At 38.0% G+C, this 19,954-nt stretch overlaps 1 protein-coding gene across 1 annotated transcript in view; it reads left to right on the top strand.

Annotated features, from left to right (window-relative positions):
• KIF6 (kinesin family member 6) overlaps positions 1-19,954 on the top strand; it is a 403,315-nt gene that overhangs the window by 67,313 nt on the left and 316,048 nt on the right. Inside the window, 2 exon segments of the mRNA XM_033102431.1 lie at positions 12,908-13,055; positions 17,877-17,986. Coding sequence (XP_032958322.1) covers positions 12,908-13,055; positions 17,877-17,986 — 258 coding nt within the window.

The raw sequence follows: 19,954 nt of genomic DNA, 5'->3' as shown, positions 1-19,954 counted from the left end.
TCAGGACATAAGGGTAATAACGATGACAGCTCTGATGGCCATTCCAGAAAAAGAGTTCCAAAATCGCTTTGAAGGGTGGACTAGGCGCTGGCATCAGTGCATAGCTTCCCAAGGGGAGTCCTTCGAAGGTGACCATAGTGATATTCAGCAATGAGGTATATAGCACCTTTTCTAGGATGGGTCCGTGAACTTAATTGTCAGACCCCGAATATGGTCCATCATTGAAACATTGTTATGTGTAGCACGTGAGTACTTTTTCCTCATAAATTTCTGAGGATAGCAGCTTTGAGCCTAATATTTAACTGGATATGATTCTAATGAACACACTGGATCATTAAGTTTTAAAAAAAGATGGTCCAGTTCATTTTATAACTTAATTAGGTAGTGGAAAGAATATTGTATTTGCAATCAGATAGACCTTGATTTTAGTCTTATCACTTAATTGTGACCTTGATCCAGTTAACTTTTCTAACGCTCAGTTTTCCCATCTTAAAGTAGGGATAATAGAGAGAAATCTCGGGAGAAATTGCCTAGAGAATGAAGGAGGGGGAATGAATATGAGAAGAAAAATAATGAGTTCGGTTTTGATCAAACCGAGATTGTAGTGCTGCAGGACGATTTAGATATTCAAAGTTTGATTGACTGCTTCAGAGTAGAGAGTTTCTTTTTTTTAGTTTATTGAGACCATATTGTAAATAGCACTTTATAAAGATGGTATTTCGACTGGATTATCCATGAAGAAGGATGGGTTTCTCACAAAATTTTGTGAACACTGTTCCTTGCTGCTCTCCTTGTGTCTCTTTTCATAGTGTTCTCCTGGAACTAATAAAACATTGTATTAGCTATATTTTAATAAAAATCTTTTAAATATCTTTAAAAATATTTTTAAAATAATAATATTGTTATCCGTTTATAGGGTGACAGATGTTTATCAGAATTAGTGGGGTGATCACATTGTAAGGTATAGAAATGTTGATCACTATATTGTACACCTGAAACTAAGATAAGCTCATAGGATGTCTTCTCAGCAAGACTGCCTCCCACCTCTGTGCATGTGCCCCTCTAGTGACTATGTCACCACTTGGCCACCACCCACCTGTATAAACCCTTCAGCAGCTCTCCATGGCTTACCGGAAAACCTTGCCATCTCTCAGATGGTCACTCAACTAAATAATGATCTATCTGGCCCACACATTCTGCCTCATTTTTTCTCCTTTCATTCCAAATCAAGTCACATCTTTGTACTTCAGATTCTCAGCTCCTGAATCTCATTAAATCATTGTGTATCCATGACATTAAACTAAAGCCACAGTGAAGAGTGACTAGCAACTTCATGAAAAGTGTTTTTTAACTTACCTTTCTGTTCCAAAGGGAAATTCTCCCCTCCCCTTGGTTGTTGTCCATTGAAATCAAAGTGTGATTGAATTCCCATTTCACACAAAATTGAAATCAAGGTAGAAGGTATTATTTTGCAAGTAGTCTTGAGACTGGAAGTATAGAGAGAAAGACTTGTAACTCTGATATAAACTAGAGCTTCATGTGGTCTAGTCTATGTACAACATATCTTTTGAAGATGCACAGAGGTCAGGTTGTATTCAGGCTCACATGGAAATGCTAGGGATAGAGGAGTGCATTTTTATTGTTTTGCAAACATCTTCAATAACCTTTCTCCATTGTTGCTTCTCTCAGCATCCTCCATACCCTTGGCAACTAACTGCTGCCCTCCCAGCCACCCTGCAGTTCACTATTTCTCACCCTCCACCCTCCATGATCTCTCAGAACTTTGCAGGCAACTCCTCCACATAAGGTAGTCCCTTTTGTCCCTTTTCTGGGTCTGTCATCCCCACATCTTAGCCTGAATTTCTGAATTTCTGTTTCTACCTACTCAGAAGGCTGGAGGGCCCAGAAGCTCCGTTCTACCTTGCAAGAAAAAGAATCGAATTCCCAGGAAAATAGTTTTCTCACTTTGAACTTTCTAATGAGAAATCTTTGTAGAGGACTTTCTATAAATTCTCTATCTCTGTATCAGACACATTTACAAATACGCCATTTGGGTCTTTTTGTTGTTACAGATTAATGTGTAAATTATAAAATTATATAGGCATAATATATACACACACACTCACATATTTAAAGATACTTACCTTGCTAATTATTTTGTTTTACCTTGTATTGTAGGTTTTTCCTCCTGTAATTCATATAGCACACATACCAAGCTTCTGATGTAATATAATGAATGCTTTAAAAATGCGGTTGATCAATTTACTGAGTGTTGATCTCAGTGTTACAATTTTAGGGAAAAGGTTTTTTCTATTTTCTTTTGTATCCTTAAAAAAGAAACACAAAGTAATCAGTTTAGACTTTATGCCAGATTGTGCCCAAATAAATTTCTATAGACAATGGATTTTTCCATATTACTGCATAAACTTTTGTAGTTTCATTTTAGTTGCCTCCTTAGATGGTCATGTGAAAATGATTATGTATTTAATGAATCTAAGTGTTTATTCTCAAGGGTCACAGAAAAAATATCTGTCAGAAACGCTACAGTAAATGCATTTTTCATAATGTAAATAAGATAAAAATGTAGCCTTCACTTTTTAATACAGTACGCTGGACTTCAAACTGAAACATATTTCAGAACTGGATTGTGTTCAGAAGGGGTCATTTTCTTCTATTGAAGTTTCATGCGTTTCTGTTATGTTTCCAGATTTGAGCTTCTTAGTATTAATACAAAGGCAAAATGGTTTCTTCAGGAACTTGGGAAATAATAAACAGCGTCAGTTAGAGAGCACTTTGGCCTGGATTCGGTCCATGAACTTATGGATATGAAGCTGTTTAGTGTGCTTAAGATCTCAAGGATCCTTTCAAGGGAGAGTGTTTGGATTATATGCCCCATGATGTATTTGCCTGTTGCAAAGTTTGGTTTAAAGTAGTTGGGACAAAACTGTGAACAAATCCCTGAGAATCACAGAGCTGGAAAGAAGCTCCAAAGGTCCCCTTTCTTAGCCCCTGGATCCAAGGAGGAGAATTTGCACATGGTTCTAGACAGGCGGTTATTGATCTGGTTTTTATGACACATCCAAGAGTGGGAGTCCTGATTGTGCCCAAGTGACTGAGAAGAAAGCACCCAACATTCTTGTTTTCCATCATATTTTAAAACTTAAGAAATGTGAGCAATGGTTGGGAGAGAGATTCAGTGGAGGGGGTGGCCTGTGACATTTCAAAGTCTGGAAGATTTTTCCATGCCCATCTCATTCTTATGTTTAGTTTAGTTTTGTTGTTTTTATATCATAGTATTACTCTCCTAGCCTTTATCTGACTTACCTTATACCACAGGTTGTCAAACTAAGAATTCCATAGAGGGCAGGCCGCTAATCTGAAGGAAGCCAATGAGAGTAGTACCGTGTTTCCCCGAAAAGAAGACCTAACCGGAAAATAAGCCCTAGCATGGTTTTTCAGGAGGACATCCCCTGAACATAAGCCCTAATGCGTTTTTTGGAGCAAAAATTAATATAAGACCCAGTGTTATTTTTGGGGAAACACGGTAGTGAACGGTGGTATGTGTGCCTGAACTGGGGAACTCTGACCCCAGGGCCAAGAACAGTCAGATTAAACTTTTTATAAGTTTAAATTTTTTAAAAAAGGAAGAGAAGAAAGAAAAGACAGTCCTGGCAAACCCAATGCTCTGCTGGCCGTATGTGGCCTTGGGCCTCTTGTTTGTCATCCTGATCCAATAACCAGTATGCTCACAGGTGCTTACAGAAAGCTTTAAATGATGATCCCAAGTGTATCAGTTACCACATACTCCACAGTTGCAGTTTTATTTTTCTGACAAAAGCATATCTTGGACACGTAGGTTGTTTTTAATCTAGATAGCCATCCCTTGGGTATTCCTTCCCCCCGCCTCCCCGCCAAAATAGCTAATGATTTGATTTAGGTCAGCTAAGGTTAACTATGTAACCTCCTTTATTTCTCTATCAGGAATTACAATTAGATCAATACCTCATACACGTGAATCTGCACCGGATCGTAGGACGATCTTGCCAGGAGATGCTTTTAGAAGGACCATGTCTACACCAGGAGAACTAACCTCAGGTGCCTATAAGCAGGCCTGCCACGTTCACACATCAGAGGGACACGTTTGACAGCAGTTCACATGAACGCCCGAGCACTGTGCAGCCCTGGGAGTGGGGGGAGCGCTGGCCTTCACGTGGGCTGCACTGTGATTGGCACCCTGCTGCTGTGCAGTGAGGCAGCCCTGCCTTCAAGTCTAGGCAGGTAACACACGCTTGGGGAGCCGCGGGTGTGAGACTATAGGGAGTGGTGGGGACTACGGCCACCTGCAGGACAGATGTTCCACAAAGCCACTCACATTTAAGTAGGTTCAAACATTCCTGGAGGCAAGATTCACTGCCAGCTTGAGACTGCTGGTCTAAACCAAGGTTCAAAAGATATTTTTTTTCAGATCACTCTAGAAACTTTACATTAGGTAGGACTCTCTTGGTTACACATAGCAGAATCCTAACTCGCAGAAAAGAAAGGGTTTCTTGGCTCACACAACTGGGTCAGTTCAGAGAATTGAAGGGAGTGCTGTAAAAAGCAGTCTTCGCTACTCCAACTAGGGAGCTGACACAGCCAAGATTCCTTCTCCACCATCTGCCCTTTGCTGGGCCCTACTTCCTTGTGCAGTAGGGCAGGGGCATGGCCTCTGGCAACGACGGTTCAAGATTCCCAGCGAAAAGAGAGTTTTTTCTTCTCAAAAGCTATACAGGAGGGACGGTTACGTGCTCTGCATGAGGCATTGTCATCAGCCTCTTGGAACAGTACGGTAGTTGTTACAGATGAGGCAGGGATAGGATGGACTGTGACAGAAAGAGGTGGTGTGGTTGGCCAGGACTGAGTTGTGTGCCCTGTACACCTGCCTGTTCCGTATGAGCTTGAAGATTATATGTGTGTGTGTGCATATGTGTGTTTGTATGGGTATATTACCAGAAGAAGAGGGACTAAGAAAGCTTGCTGTGCAGAAAAATATAGCTCTCCAAGTGTACTGCCCTCTCAAGTTCCTCAGAAGGGTAGGTCCCCCCAACTTTTTTTGCTCCCTCCTTTTCCTTTAGCAAAGCGAATGCCCCATGTGGGGACAGAATCCCAGAGAGCAGTTTCCAGGCTCTCGACCTCACGTGGAAAGGTGCTGGCTTGGGTAGTAGATGGCCATCAGCTGTGACTAGTTGGCCGTCAGCTGTAACAAGTTAGCCATTAGCCACTCATATAACTGCCGTGGCTGTGCTAGGGGTTGGTTGGTTGGCAGAGAGGCGGACGGCGGATTGTGGATCGTGTGGCTCCTGCTTCCTGTGTCTCCAACCCAGCCGCCAGAGAAATTATAGTGGTATGACTCCCCTATCCATGGCTCCATTGCTATTCCTTTTTGGCCTCACCATGTCCTGAGTTCTTGTGCGGGGATCGGGAGCTGAGACCCTGGATGACACCCCACGACCAAAATTTGCTGGAAATTTTATAAATTGCATGCTCATTTGGCTTAACAGGTGGAAAGATTAATTTTATAGATAGCAAAACTGAATTGTGTTAACTGTGTTCATTATGCATTGTTACTGTTTTCGGTTCAAATTTCTCTTAAAAATTTAGGCTGCTGAATTATTCACTCAGAAATATTCTGAAAGTGAAACGATTAAGAGTCTACTTACCATCAGTTTTTTCTCTATATCTGAGTCTGTTTCTGTTTTGTTTGCTCACTTATTCTGTTCTTTAGATTCCACATATTAGATCATATGGTATTTATCTTACTCAGTCTGACTTATTTCCCTTATCATAATATTCTCTAAGTCCATCCATGTTGCTGCATATGGTAAGATTTCATTCTTCTTTATAGAAGAGTTGGGGGATGGGGGAGAAGGTGAAAGGATTAGAAAGTACAAATTGGTGGTCACAAAAAAGTCATGGGGATGTGAAATACAGTATGGGAATATAATCAATAATGTTGTAAAGATCATATACGGTGCCAGATGGCACTGGACTTATCAGGGGGACCACTTCATAGACTGTGTAGATGCCTGACCACTGCACTGCATACCTCAAGCTCACGTAGAATGATATTGAATGTCAACTATCATTTTATATATATGTGTATAGTCACGGGATGTCAAGTACAGCACAGGGAATAGAGTCGGTGGTATTGTACCAGCTATATATGATGTCAGAGGGGTAGCAGACTTGAGGGGTAAGTGTCTAATCACTTTGTGAGGGGTAAGTGTCTAATCATTACGTGGTTTTGTACACCTGAAACTAACATAAAAAAAAAAAAGGTCTGCTTACCACATTCTCTATGAAAGACAGTTTGGTCTGTACCCAAGAGCTGCTTGAGGCTGCTTATGAGGGAAGAGGGTTGCAGTGGACAGAAATGAACTGTTCTGAGAATAAAAAACAGATCAAAATAAGTGAATTTCAGCTACTCGGGCTCATAGAGCTGTGTAAAAGGCAAGCTGGAGTAACAGAGGAACTATATGTTTAAAATAGGGGCCTTAATTTTGATAATTCTGTTCCAGATTAGTCTTGTTGACATTAGGCAAAGATTTTTAGTGAAATAAATATAAATATAATCTCTATTAGTTTAAAAATTCTGCTCTTAGTACTAATTGTTTGGTTTGTGTTTTCTGAGTCAACTAATTTGTTTCGTTCCAATAAACAGTTTTATAAAATATGAATATGTATTTTCCTGGGATTCTCGATTTTTCTAAGACTAAACTGCATTTTAAGGTACCACCTCACCTGCCCCTTCTTCCTCAAAAATGAAGGCAGCCCCACCGGGATTCTCTGATTCCATCCTGCTCCTGAATCAAACAGCTGTTTAAGCATAGTACAAATATTTGCTTTTCAGAAATACCTTAGAAAGGATTCTTCTGTTGGACAAAAAGTAGTTAGAAGACCTCTCGTGACATCAATTATAAAATCCATGACCCTATTGCTTTGTTGTTATTGTTTTCAACTGTGCCATGTTTTCAAATTTTCAGGACTATAATATCGTTGGTTCGGTTCAGTGAACTAAATTATCATCACAAAAATAATTTTCTGTTGATTACTTTGATTTAGACATCGTATGAGGAGATTCTTAAAGCCTTCTTATCTGGGTAAACAAAATGAAGTCTCACTTTATGCAGATACTTCTAAATAGCCTTCTTCTACTCGGGGTCTAGTAAAACAAATAAAAAGTAATAAAAGTGAAAAACGAAACTTGAATGGTTTGTATTTTTCCAGCGTGTAAATGTGATGTGTGTGGAGTAATACTTCAATTTATTATTGCCAAGAGGGTAGAAGCTTTACTTTTGTTTTATTCATGAGAATATTAAACGATAAGATATGACAAAATATCTTAGCTTTATAATTTAAATTTATAGGGAAAATGTATTTTGCAAAAGGAAGGAGAGGATTTCTACACTGGCGATTTCATCTGATCATCAACTCTGGGTTTATGAAGCATTGATTTATTTACATATCAGGACTGTCTCTACCTGCGATGAATTAGACAGAAGTCTGCATTATTGATTTTAGGAAGTTCAGAAATATTTCTCACCCATATGTCCATCTTGTTGTTTATTGCTGAAGTTCATCATTAGTTTTCATACCTTTTTTAAGTTACTATTCCATCTTTCCATCTTTTAAAAATACTACTGCTGAGGTCTTAAAACACATCTAGTTGCTAACAACTTAGAATAGATTCTTCTTTACTATCTTACTGTTATAACAACTTCTTTGAGATATTATTTCTATGCCAAAAATTCACTTTAAAATATACAATTTAGTAGTTCTTAGTATAAATGTACAACTGTCAATCACCATTATCTAATTTTAGAACGTTTCCATCACCCCCAAAAGAAGCCCCATTCCATATTCATTAGCAATATTCCCCATTCTTCCTTACTCCCAGCCTCTGGTACCACTAATCTCCTTTCTGCCTCTGTGAATTTGCTTATACTAGACATTTCATATAAATGAAATCATACAATGTGTGACCTTTTGTGATTGTCTTCTTTCACTTAACAATATTTTCAAGGGTTATCCATATTGGTAGCATGTATCAGAACTTTATTCCTTTTCATGGCCAATTAATGGCCCGTGGTATGGATATGACACATTTGATTCATCCACTCATCAGTTGATGGACACTTGGGTTATTTTCACTTTTGAACCATTTAGAATAATGCTACTATGAACGTTCATTATAAATTTTTGTGTGGACACACGTTTCCATTCTGCTGGACGTGTCCTAGGAATGGAATTGCTGGGTCATGTGGTAACTCGCTGTTTACATTTTGAGGAACCACAAAGCAACTGCACCATTTTACATCCCTGCCAGCAATGTATAAGGGTTCCAGTTGCTCCACATCCTCACCAACCCTTGCAATTGTCTGTCTTTTTTATTTTAACCATCCTAGTTAGTATGAAGTGGTATCTCATTGTAGTTTTAATTTGCATTTTCCTAATGACTAATGATGTTGAACATTTTTTTCACGTGCTATTGGCTGTATCTTCATTAGAGAACTGTTGTCCAATTCCTTTGTCCACTTTTTAATTGTCTCTTTATCATTGAGTTATAAGACTTATATTTTATGGATTATGGATATTATGACAAATTTCTTGTCAGATATATAATTTTCAAGCCTTTTCTTCCATTCTGTGAATTGTCGTTTCACTTTCTTGATGTGTCCTTTGAAACACAAAGATTTTTAATTTTGATTACGTCCAGTTTATTTTTTTTTCCTTTGGCTGTTGTGCTTTTAATGTTATATCTAAGGAACCATTGCAAAATCCAAGTTCATGAAGATTTACTCCTATATGTTCTTTTAATAGGTTTTTTGTTGTGTTTTGTTTTTACTTTTAGCTATTGTGTTAGGATAATTATCCACTTTAACTTAATTTTTTGTATGTGGTCTGAGGTAGAGGTCCTGCTTTATTCTTTTGCATGTATGTATCCAATTGTATTAGCATCATTTGTTAAAAGGACTGTTATTTCCTTGATTGGATGATATTGGTACCCGTATCAAAAATCATAATGGTAAGGGTCTATTCTGGACTCTCAATTTTTCCCATGGATCCATACGTCTGTCCTTGTGCCGTCATCCCACCCTCCTGATTAATTTAACTTTGTAGTAGGTTTTGAATTGGGAAGTGTGAGTTCTCCCTTTTGTTCCTTTTCAGGGTTGTTTTGGCTATTCTGGGTCCCTTAAATACCCATATAAATTTTAGGAGAAGCTGGTCCATTTCTGCAAAGAAGCAGCTCAGATTTTGATAAGGATTGCATGACTATGTATCTCGCTTTTCAGTTCATTTTCACAACGTTAAGTTTTGCACTCTGCAACCTTCCTGAACTTGTTTCTTACTTGTAATAGTTCCATAGTGGATTCTTTGGGGTTTCCTATATACTAGACCATGCCATCTGCAAACAGAGAAATCTATATCTGCAAAAATTATCTTTCAAAAATGATGGCAAAATTAAGATATTCCCAGATGAACAAAAAATGAGAGAATTTGTCACTAGCAAACTAGCCAGTGCATTTGCGCAAGAAAGTGAAAGAAAAAAACATCTATATTGGAAGGGCAGAAGTAACAGTATCAATGAACAATATGAAAACAAAATTAAAATGTAAATTTTAGGAGAAGCTTGTCAATTTCTGCAAAAAGGGATATTCAAACTAGTCTTTCTTTCAGCATTTTGAATATGTTATTCCATTGCCTTCTGGCCTTTCTGGTTCCTGAGGAGAATCTACTGTTGATCTGATTAAGGATTCCTCATATGTGATCAGTCACTTCTTTCTTGCTACTTACAATATTTTTTTGTCTTTATACAGTTTGATTATGATGTGTCTAGGTTTGGATATTTTTGAGTTTATCCTACTTGGAATTTATTGAGCTTCTTGGATATGTAGATTAATATTTTTCATCAAATTTGGGAAGTTTTTGGCCATTATTTTTTTTTAAATAGTCTCTTCCCTCTCTACCTGGGACTCCCATTTGGTCTCAAATCATTTCTGTTCCTCAGACTAGATATTGTCAATTGACCTATCTGGAAGTTCATTGATTCTTTCCTCTACCAACTCAAATTTGCTGTTGTGGTGAATTTTTTGTTTTGGTTATTTTACTTTTCAACTGTAGAATTTCCATTTGGTTCTTTACAATTCCTATTTGTATTGATATTTTCTTTTCTAGGAGTCATCATTCTCATGATTTCCTTTAATTTTTTTAAATGTGCATTGCTTTTGTCTTTTGAACACATATATATTAGATAACTTAAACTTTTTATATAGTAAGCCAAAATCTGAGGTTCCTCAATGACTGTTTCTATTAAACATTTTATTTTCTTTGTATGGGAAATACTTTATTGTTTCTTTGTTTCTCATAATTTGTTGTTGTTGTTGGAAAACTGGGCATTTTAAGTAGTGTGATATGACAGCTTTGGAAACCAGATTCCAACCCTTCCCAGGGTTTGTTGTTGTTTGTTATTGTTGTTGCTGCTGCTGTTTGTTTGTTAAGTGAATTTTCTGGACTAACTCTGTAAAGTATGTATTCTTCAATGTATGCAGCCTCTGAAGTCCCTGCTCTGGTGACTTAGCGCTCAGCTAATGACTGGACAGAAATTTTTTTAAATGCCTTAAACAAATCAGTTTCCAGCCCTTTGATGAAGGGCTGTCTGTGTGTGCTGGGGACACCCCTTCGATGCTCTAGGAATTTATAACTCTGCTTTAGGCTTCACTTCCTGCTTGTTCAGAGCCTCACAGTCAGCCAGCGGTGAGCTATAAGGACCTTCTCAGGTCCCTCCTTTGTGTGCGAAAAGCCTACACATGTATGTGGCCTTCGAGACTCCCAGGAATATTTCATAACTTTTCAAAGCCTCTTCTAGACATTGCAGTTCACAGATTTCTATTGTTAGATTTATTCATCCTTTGTTTGCCATCCTGGTATTGCAGCCTAAGGCAACTATGATATAAAACACTCACTATGATTTTTTTCAAAAGAAAAAAAACCCCAACACCCCGGGGATAGGGCTGTTTGTACTGTTTGTAGTGATCTCGGAGTCTGTCAAAGGTAAGAACTGCGAGTGGGGCTGTTCCTGGGAGCTTCCAGACAGGTCAGAGAAGTACAATTCTTTGGGCTTTTGGGGGTGCTCCAGACATGTACCGCCCCCTCCAGTAGTTGCTAGTCTCCAGTTGTTTACAGTTACTGTGGTTGCAAAGCTGTTGTTTTTCAAGTCTAACATGGAGCTGGGATGAAGGCATTGGGAATAGTCAAGTCAAAATACCACAAAGCTCACTATTCTGACTGCGATGCAGCCATTTTCCTTGAGTGAGCACTCTTTGGATTGCTGTGAGCCTTTGGATAATTTCCAGGGATCTGAAAAAGTTGATTTCGACAGTTTTCCCCGCTGTGATCATTGTTCTTGTGGAGGAGTGAATTTGCAAAGGTCTTTAACCCACCATTTATCTTTCTTTATTTGTGTTAATATCTTCCTTTAGGACAAATGAGACTAGAAGTTGCCCAGTGTCCAATGGAGAGGGCGTAATTGGGATAAGGGGCTCTAGAGAAAAGAAATCGGAGACAAGTTTTGCCCATTTACATTAATTATTTATTACATTACAGGAATAAATAAGTAGCCATAAAATATATAGAGGTGTTCTACATAAACTTTTTATTTTACGCAGCTTTCTATGAAGTTTTACCATCTGGTTTTCTATCCCACAACAGATATGGGAAAAAAGAACGCACACTAGAGGCATGTACACTAGGACAACTGGTAATGAGAAAGAAGATTTAAGTATAACAAATAGGCATAACAATCAGCACGTGCCAATGTAGCACCCTGTAGTACTCACTTTTCATAGGCTGTAGCTAAGTCAAGATGAAAATGCTAATTTGTGCTCTGTATTCTTTGTTTTCAACACACAGAATGCCTCATATATTTTAGAAAACTTTCTATCAAAAAAACAACGCAACAACATGGATAGACCTTGAGAGCATTATGTAATTGGATTAAGTCAGATAGGGACAATCAAATACTGTATGTTCTCACTTCTATGTGAAATCTGAAAAACCTAACTCATGGGATTTCCATGAGTTAGACTAAAATGGTGGTTGCCAGGGGCTACGGATAGGGAAAATTGGGAGATGTTGGTCAAAGGGTACCAATTTCCAGTTACAAGATGAATAAGTGTACAACGTGGTGATTACAGTTGTTAGCAATACTGCATTATATATATGACAGTTAAGGGAGTAGATCGTAAATGTTATCACCACGAAAGAAATGGTAATTATGTGAGGTGATGGATATGATATGTTAACTAATATTATTGTGGTAATCATTTCACAATATATGTGTATATCAAATCATCACATTGTAAACCTCAAACTTGCATGTGTTATAGATCAATTATTTCTGAGTAAAGATATAAAAAACCAAGAGACATGTAAAAACCAAGGAAAATTTAATAAGGTTTGTAATAGTATATCAATATGGGTTCATTAGTCGTGAGGCATGTACAATGCTAATGTAAAATATTAACAGTAGGGGAAACTAAGGGTGGGGTTACATGAACTCTCTGTACTATATTTGCAACTTTTCTGTACATGTAAAACCATTCTAAAATGAAAATTTTATCCTAGTTTTAAAATAAGATAATTAAGGTGCTGGGACCCCATTGTAATCGCAGGTGCTTTTTCAAGAAAACCATCAATGTGCTGATGCTCCTGGATACAAGAGTAAATCTGCTATATACTCAACATGTATAAATATTTGTATTGGTGTCTTTTCAATAGTGGTGAATGTGGTCGCTATTATGAGATGAGCTATTTAGTACAAATACAGTTAGCCGTTTTGATACTAAAAGTGTGCCGTTCCTTTCTTCAGTGTCCTGGCAGGTTACAATGGTACCATCTTTGCATATGGGCAAACAGGCAGTGGTAAGACGTTCACCATCACCGGTGGGGCAGAGCGCTACAGTGACAGAGGCATTATCCCAAGGACACTGTCATACATCTTTGAGCAATTACAAAAGGTATGCAACTGTGAGTTCATTTTGTATTTGATATACTCAGCAGAAATGTACTGTGGGCAAACAAATTATTGTGGCATTGTATTATACTGTATCTAAGTGAGGAAGTATTATTGTGTAATAACTCTGTCCGTTACATTTAAGAGAAGTTCGGGATTTTGCTGAAAAGTGGAAATTAAGAAGGTGCTTCTCATTAAAGGGATGCTGTTTCAGCAAAGGCTCAAAGGGAGTTCCTTCTGATACACTTATGTGTTAAAAGAACACATAACACATTTTACCAACTAATATCTTACATTCTTCACTAAGAAACAGAAGGTCCTTTTCCCGAACAGACCTTTGTTTAGCTGCTAAAGCACTGAATAGGATAGATAATGTGCTTCTTCCTTTATCACACTTTTGATAGAAGTACAGAGGAATTTTTTACCAGAGTGAAAATCCTATTGCAATTAATATTATTATAAAGTTGAATTCCCTATCTATATTCTATGCATCATTTATATTGTGTGGCTCCAAGTGCCCGTTCCTTTATCCATATTTAATACAACACATAATACAACTAACGATGTAGGTATCCTTATCCCCCTTTTATAGTTGGGAAAACTGAGTCTCAGATTAAATATCTTTCTTTGGGTCCTTGTGTGTAACTGATCTGGAGTTCCATCCCAGGGCTGTGTGATGCCAAACTCTGTGCTTTTTACCACTACATACACTGCCTCTATGTCCCAGACTGGCTTTATTTAAACAAATAAAGTTGTATTTAAACAAATTCTCTACAGTGAGTCACTTCTCTGGGTTTCAGTTCTCCCCTCCGTGAAAGCAGGGGTTGAATGGTACTAGAAGATCTCCAGCATCCCTGCTAGTTCCAACAATTGCTCGGTTGTACTAATTCTGTATAACAAATTTCCTAACTAGGTCAGTGTAACACTCATTCCAAAATTTCTCGACTCTATGCTGTTTGCATTTTCAGTTGCAAAGATGAGAAGAAATTGCTGAGATCTGCATAATTCTCATTTCCATCCATAAAGTAGCAATTACCCATTAGTTCAGCTCATCTCTCACTAGCTCAAACATTCCAACTCTGCATGCCAGAAAATGTGGAAGAGAAAGCGTTGAGTATAGTCTGTTGGATCCAAATCCCTTCTTTTCATTTACTTATTTATTTCTGACATTAGCTGTTTTAGTCCCCAGATTTCACAAACTGGGAATAGAATTTCTAATAGTTTTTGGTGCTGTGGCCTACTGTGGTGGCCTGTTTTCTTGAAATTGGTGCAGGCTGACCTGCTTCTGAGCAAGTGTGCCACTGCATGTGGCCTTGGGGCAGTTATATATATACTTAAGGTCTCCATCTTGTGGCGTTGCTGTGAGAGCTGAGCATTCTGTACTTAAAGGTATTGACTAGTTCCCGGCACATTGTGGATGCTTACTTAGTCCATGACACTTATTCCTACAGCTGTTGATATCCATATACAACAGGTCCTTGAATAATGTTGTTTGTTCAACAGCTTCATTATAACATTGATGAGATGCCATGAGAACTGAACTCTTGTTTACATCAATTAATTATGGTAAAAATTGGTTTTATACGCCGTTTCATTTAAAGTTGCAGAACCTATCAACAATGTTAAGGGAGGACTTACTGTACTACATATACATATGGACAGATGATCCCTGACCAATTTCAAAGAGCCCTTTGAAACTCAGAACAAATGAAGCCAATTCCCCTGATTAAGTTAAACAGAGAAAACAAATCCTTTCTTAATAGAAAATATATTTGCCTCTTTTTAAATTTTGTCTATGGTTACCAAAATCCCTGGCTAAAAACCCAAATGGCTCTCCCAAGTACCTGCTATATGTTGGGTTCACTATTTTATATCTGTTTGTCAGTGACATTATTCTAAACCCCATTTCATTCTGAATGATCCTAAATAACTTCCTGGGTTTGAGAGAGCCCATCAGACCCAGTTACAGGCAGGACAACTTTGGAAATTTCCACCATGGATCACAGTGCATTCATTATAATCGAACTGAACTGTGGCAAGACAAGTCAGAAGCAGCTTAAAGTGCCTGATAACGTTTGTCCACATTGTATGGCTGAAATATGCAGACAGGTCCTCAGATGTCCCCGGCTGATTGCTGTAGAGGGCCACGTGGAGCTCTCTAGAATTCTTAAAGGAAACATTTGACTTATGCAAAGTATTTGTTTCAAGATAAACTAAGGTCCAGTGTATTACCGGGTCCTTCAGTGCCTGGGAGTGTGGTAGGAGCACGTTTTCAATGATTTTAAAAGAAGAAAATTGAGTCCATCTATTTTAGAAATCACTGCTCATTATTTTTTAGTATTGTGAAGTTCAAACTTGTTTTGGGGCAGGAGAAAAGTCTGTCTGCAGCAAACATGTGTGTTACATTACAGTCTGGCAAGTCTAAACACTAAGCAAAGGGTAATAAGGAAAGGTAGCTGGCCACATAGCTCGGTGAATTTTAAGTATGTGTTCCAATAAAAGCCCAGAAAATGCAGAAGCCAGAGGAGCCCAAGGCATCGTCCCGCTCATCTCAGGGCAGTGGGCCTGCCATTTTCCTGACTTTTTATGATCTCTTCTAATTTCTGGAAGAAGAGAGTTTCTCCACTGCAGTTGGACGTACACGTTAGCTGTTCATGTTGCTTTTCTTTTTATGTTCACATACTGAATTCTCCATCTGAAGGCTTTTAGAAATAATAAAAACAACAGCAGCAATGATAATAACAGCAGCAAGAGCAACAATTTATTGGTGCCTATTACAGCCCACACATTTTTGGTAGGATTTTTTAAATACAGAACCCTATTTCTCTGTCACAACAGATCTTCAAGATAAGGGTTATTATCCTCATTCTTATGGTTAAACAACTGAGGATAAGGGTGCAAATGGCAGATCCAATATTCAAACCCAGTTTTTTCTCTTACGCTAAGATGAGCTCAAAGCTGTGTGCTAAAACCTCAACCCGTAACCTGTGGAATATTTCAGGTATGTTCAGATGAGTTTTAGAAATATGTTGTTTTAAACAGGATCTCAGGATCCTGTTTGCCATCGTCTTAATGTGCTCTGAGAATCTTCCAGAGAGGAACAGTATATACGTGTTAACCATGGAACATTTTTTTCCATGAGTGTTTGCAGGAATAGTTTAGGAAACACTGGACGAGACTAAAGGCCACACAGAGTCTGTCTAGTATTTATGGTCTTTGATACCTGCACTGAGCCAAACTTCAACCCAAAGGATTGTGTTGAAATGGTGCCTTTACTAAACCAGGAGACTAAGGTAACTGATGGATCTCTGGCAGGATAAGCAGCCAGAGGCACCCACGTCAGTAAGGTTCCCAGCATTTAGTTGGGAGAAATTTTATTTGTAGAGGTTCAGTCCATGCTGTCACCTTCACAGACACCGAACATGAAATTTCAGCTGTAGCTTAAGCATTTCACTATAGTTGTCTTCTGGCTCACAGGTGCATTGTTCATTGTTTTAATGAAAGGGTGGTATCTCTATTTGGATAGTTTGAGCCATTTCAGGAACAGAGAATCATATTAATTGTAAACTGAAGAACACGTAGGAATTCATTTTCCAGCTTCCTCACTATATTGGGGGTGCAAACTGAGGCCTAACATGGTGGGGGCTCCTAGCTAGTAGGACTAGAATTCCAGCTTTGGAGTCGCAGGCTGCTGCTTTCTCCCCCGTCTCTGTGACTTGGTTCTCTCTCCTTCAATAATACCTGTTAAGTGGATTGTCTTGGATATGGATGAAAATCAATCAGGAAGGTCATCTTAAGCAAATCCTGTCTGAGTATCCACTCTGACAACCTGCCAACCTTCTTGCCACAGACACAAATACATTCTTCTCTTATGAGAAGCAGGATGATATGTACAGAATTGGAAGCATTTATATTTTGGGAGGAACAAGAAGAAGGTGCTATCGATATTTTGTATTGAAAATTGAATTTGGAGTTTTCTCAAGAGCTGAAAAAATTCCCTGTTTTATTCCATCCCAGTGGGATGGGTCCTTTTTGTTGCTTCACAGAACTGAAACTGGGACCAGTTCCCTTGACATTTATCCTAATTTCATCGATGCCTGTGTCACTGCTTTATGGCAGTGAGCCATAGAAAATACCTCTCTCTACTCAGTAGCTAAATATCCCTGAATTGCCACTTGGGCCAGGATAAATACCCAACAAGTCAGGTATAGGCCAGGAAGTGGTAATGTCCATTCTTACAGTTACCCAGTTAATCTAAACTATGTCTGTGCCCTGGAATTCACTTTCCATTAAGTAGTTATTGCCTGTCATCTGTTTGTATCATTAGAAAATTTGAATATTAAAAAGTTAAAAAAGAATTATGATCAAAGATGGAAACTCTTTGCTACTGAAGTTTTTAAACCAAAGTAACACTTCCATGTTTGTTTGTTTGTTTTTTATGAATAGACTATTCACAGAATGTAAGGTTTTCTCAGTAACTTTTTTTTTTTTTTGGTCCGAAAGTGAAACATAGTGTTATACAGTTCTGCAACCAAGTCAGCTCATTGTACGTGTATATGGACTTTTATGTATAACATGGAACCAATACGGAATCACAGACTAACATTGCTTGTAATCATGGGTATTGGCTATTAAAAAAAAAAGCTTCATGCATATGGTTACTGGCAACTTGAAAGTGTCACGAACTGAAAATGTAAACCATACAAAGTGAAAGAGAAAAGGAGAGAAACTGTGAGGAAACTACCGGGATAAGTGTGCTCATCTTACTCTGAGCTGAATCGTTATTTAGAGCCATTAAATAATGTCTTTCCCCTTTGCCAATCAGGACACCAGCAAAATATACACAACGCACATTTCCTACTTGGAAATCTACAATGAATGTGGTTATGATCTGTTGGATCCAAGGCATGAAGCGTCCAGTTTGGAAGATTTGCCGTGAGTAGCGAAACAACAAAGAATGGGGGGGAAATTGCTTTCAGATGTTCCCTTCAATTGTTTTCTTTGAAACTTTGCATGTTTCTGGTCTCCACTGTAATTAACAAATGCTGGTTAACAGAATCTTTTCGTAATATAATGGATATCTGTTCAGTAGTGATAGAAACTGAAATTGCTTAAAACTCGTTTCTTGGGGAAATGTCTTTTGGAGTTGGTACAAGACAGTGCAGAGAATGTTCTTGGAGATTGGGTGCTGAGAGCACTGATGGGATATGACAGTACTACTTTATTCTTGCCACACAAAACCCTTTTACTCCTCTAATTGTGGCCTTTCTCCGAAAAAGGTATTCAAATTAGGGCTTAGCAGCAATAAGAGAATCTGAAAGAGGGAAAATAAAACTTTAGGTTTTTCCCCCAAATCCTTCTCTGCTATTATTAAGACTAACAGTGACAATCATTTGGTCAAGATTGGCCCTGATTGTTTTGCGACCGAACTATAAATAGTCTTCAGAGCTTATCTAATAATGGAATAAGTTACCCTGCCAGCATTTATATAACATTACTCACTGCTTGTTTGAACGTCTGCCTAAATTAGTCATATGTTAATTGGTAACAATTCATATACTTTGTCCAGACATCTTCATATATCAGAAGATGCTGGAACCAAGAAAACATTTTAATACTCTACTTACTAAATATTCTAAAACTATTAAAAGTATATATCAATCCTCCACCAAAAAGATCAACAACCAATTGTTTAATTTGTAAAGGAAATAAGAAGAAATAATAAAGAAAATAAGTTATACTCTTTACACCACCTTTATATGCATTCTTCTAGGAATGTTGAATGAATGTTTTTACATATCACTTAACAATATTTTTATACTTAACAATATTCATTAGAGGAAGTTAGAAAAGGGGATTATTATTGATACTCTAAGTATTTGTATAACAGTTAAGAGAAAAGAAAACTTACTGACTTTGTAGAACTTGGCCTTAAAGAAACTGTTGGAATTACATTCATAAAAGTAAAACTTTCCTCAGGAAGGATAGGAACCAACATTAAAGACATGAAGGTGTAGGCGGAAAGGCCGGGTGCTGAGGAGCCGTGAAGTAAAAGCAGAGAGGCCAGCTGAAGGCAGCTTGGGAGGGACTTACACAACAGCCTTTGTTGTGAAATTGATCTTCATTCCGACAGGTGTCTTAACTAGTTTTCTAGCTCCATTTGGACCTGTGTAGCTCAAGGCTAAATCTTGCTTAAAGTTGCCTTTAACAAGTCCCATCTACACTGAAGAACTTGAAGCCTGCTTAACAATAATCCAGAAATGAGGGGGCTTGGTTATGATGAACATGAAGGAGGAGGGATAAACCTGAGAGATACGCAAAAATAAATAAATAAGGATGAAATTGATTAAGCTCAGTACCTTGAGTTTGATTTTATTTGAAAAGAAGGTGAATCATAGTAAGTCGGTGCTTTCCTCATTTTACTGATTGAGAAGAGTAAGCCCAGAAGGTATGACCCGCCCAGGGTTTCACAACTAATCGATTAGTGGTAGAGCAAGGATTAAAAAACCTGAAACTCTCACTTTCATGACAGAGCAGCAAAAATAGCGTCAAGATTTTACCATGGGGCATAGAGAATTAAGGTGTGGTTGACCTAAAAAGGAGATCTCCATGAGAAAATTGGACTGGGTGGTGATAAGTTTCGCACATACAACGTTGCTGTCTGAGGTGTTTACATTTACAATAAATTCCTCAGAAGTAGGAAGTATGCCTTATTTGAGGTGGTAGTCTCTCTACTACCTAGGCCAAAGGAAGTCCTTTATATTTTTTTAAATTATCTGTGGAAGTAAAACTATGAAGTAGACTTTTCAAAGATGAGAGTATAATGGGAAAACAGCATGAGCTATGAATCTGAGTCTAGTTGACTTCATTGGGCGCAGCCTAAGTATGGGAAGAACAAGGAAT

The sequence above is a fragment of the Rhinolophus ferrumequinum genome, chromosome 3 (assembly GCF_004115265.2).
Source record: "Rhinolophus ferrumequinum isolate MPI-CBG mRhiFer1 chromosome 3, mRhiFer1_v1.p, whole genome shotgun sequence".
Classification (NCBI taxonomy): domain Eukaryota; kingdom Metazoa; phylum Chordata; class Mammalia; order Chiroptera; family Rhinolophidae; genus Rhinolophus; species Rhinolophus ferrumequinum.
This window is presented reverse-complemented; position numbering and strand designations above follow the sequence as displayed.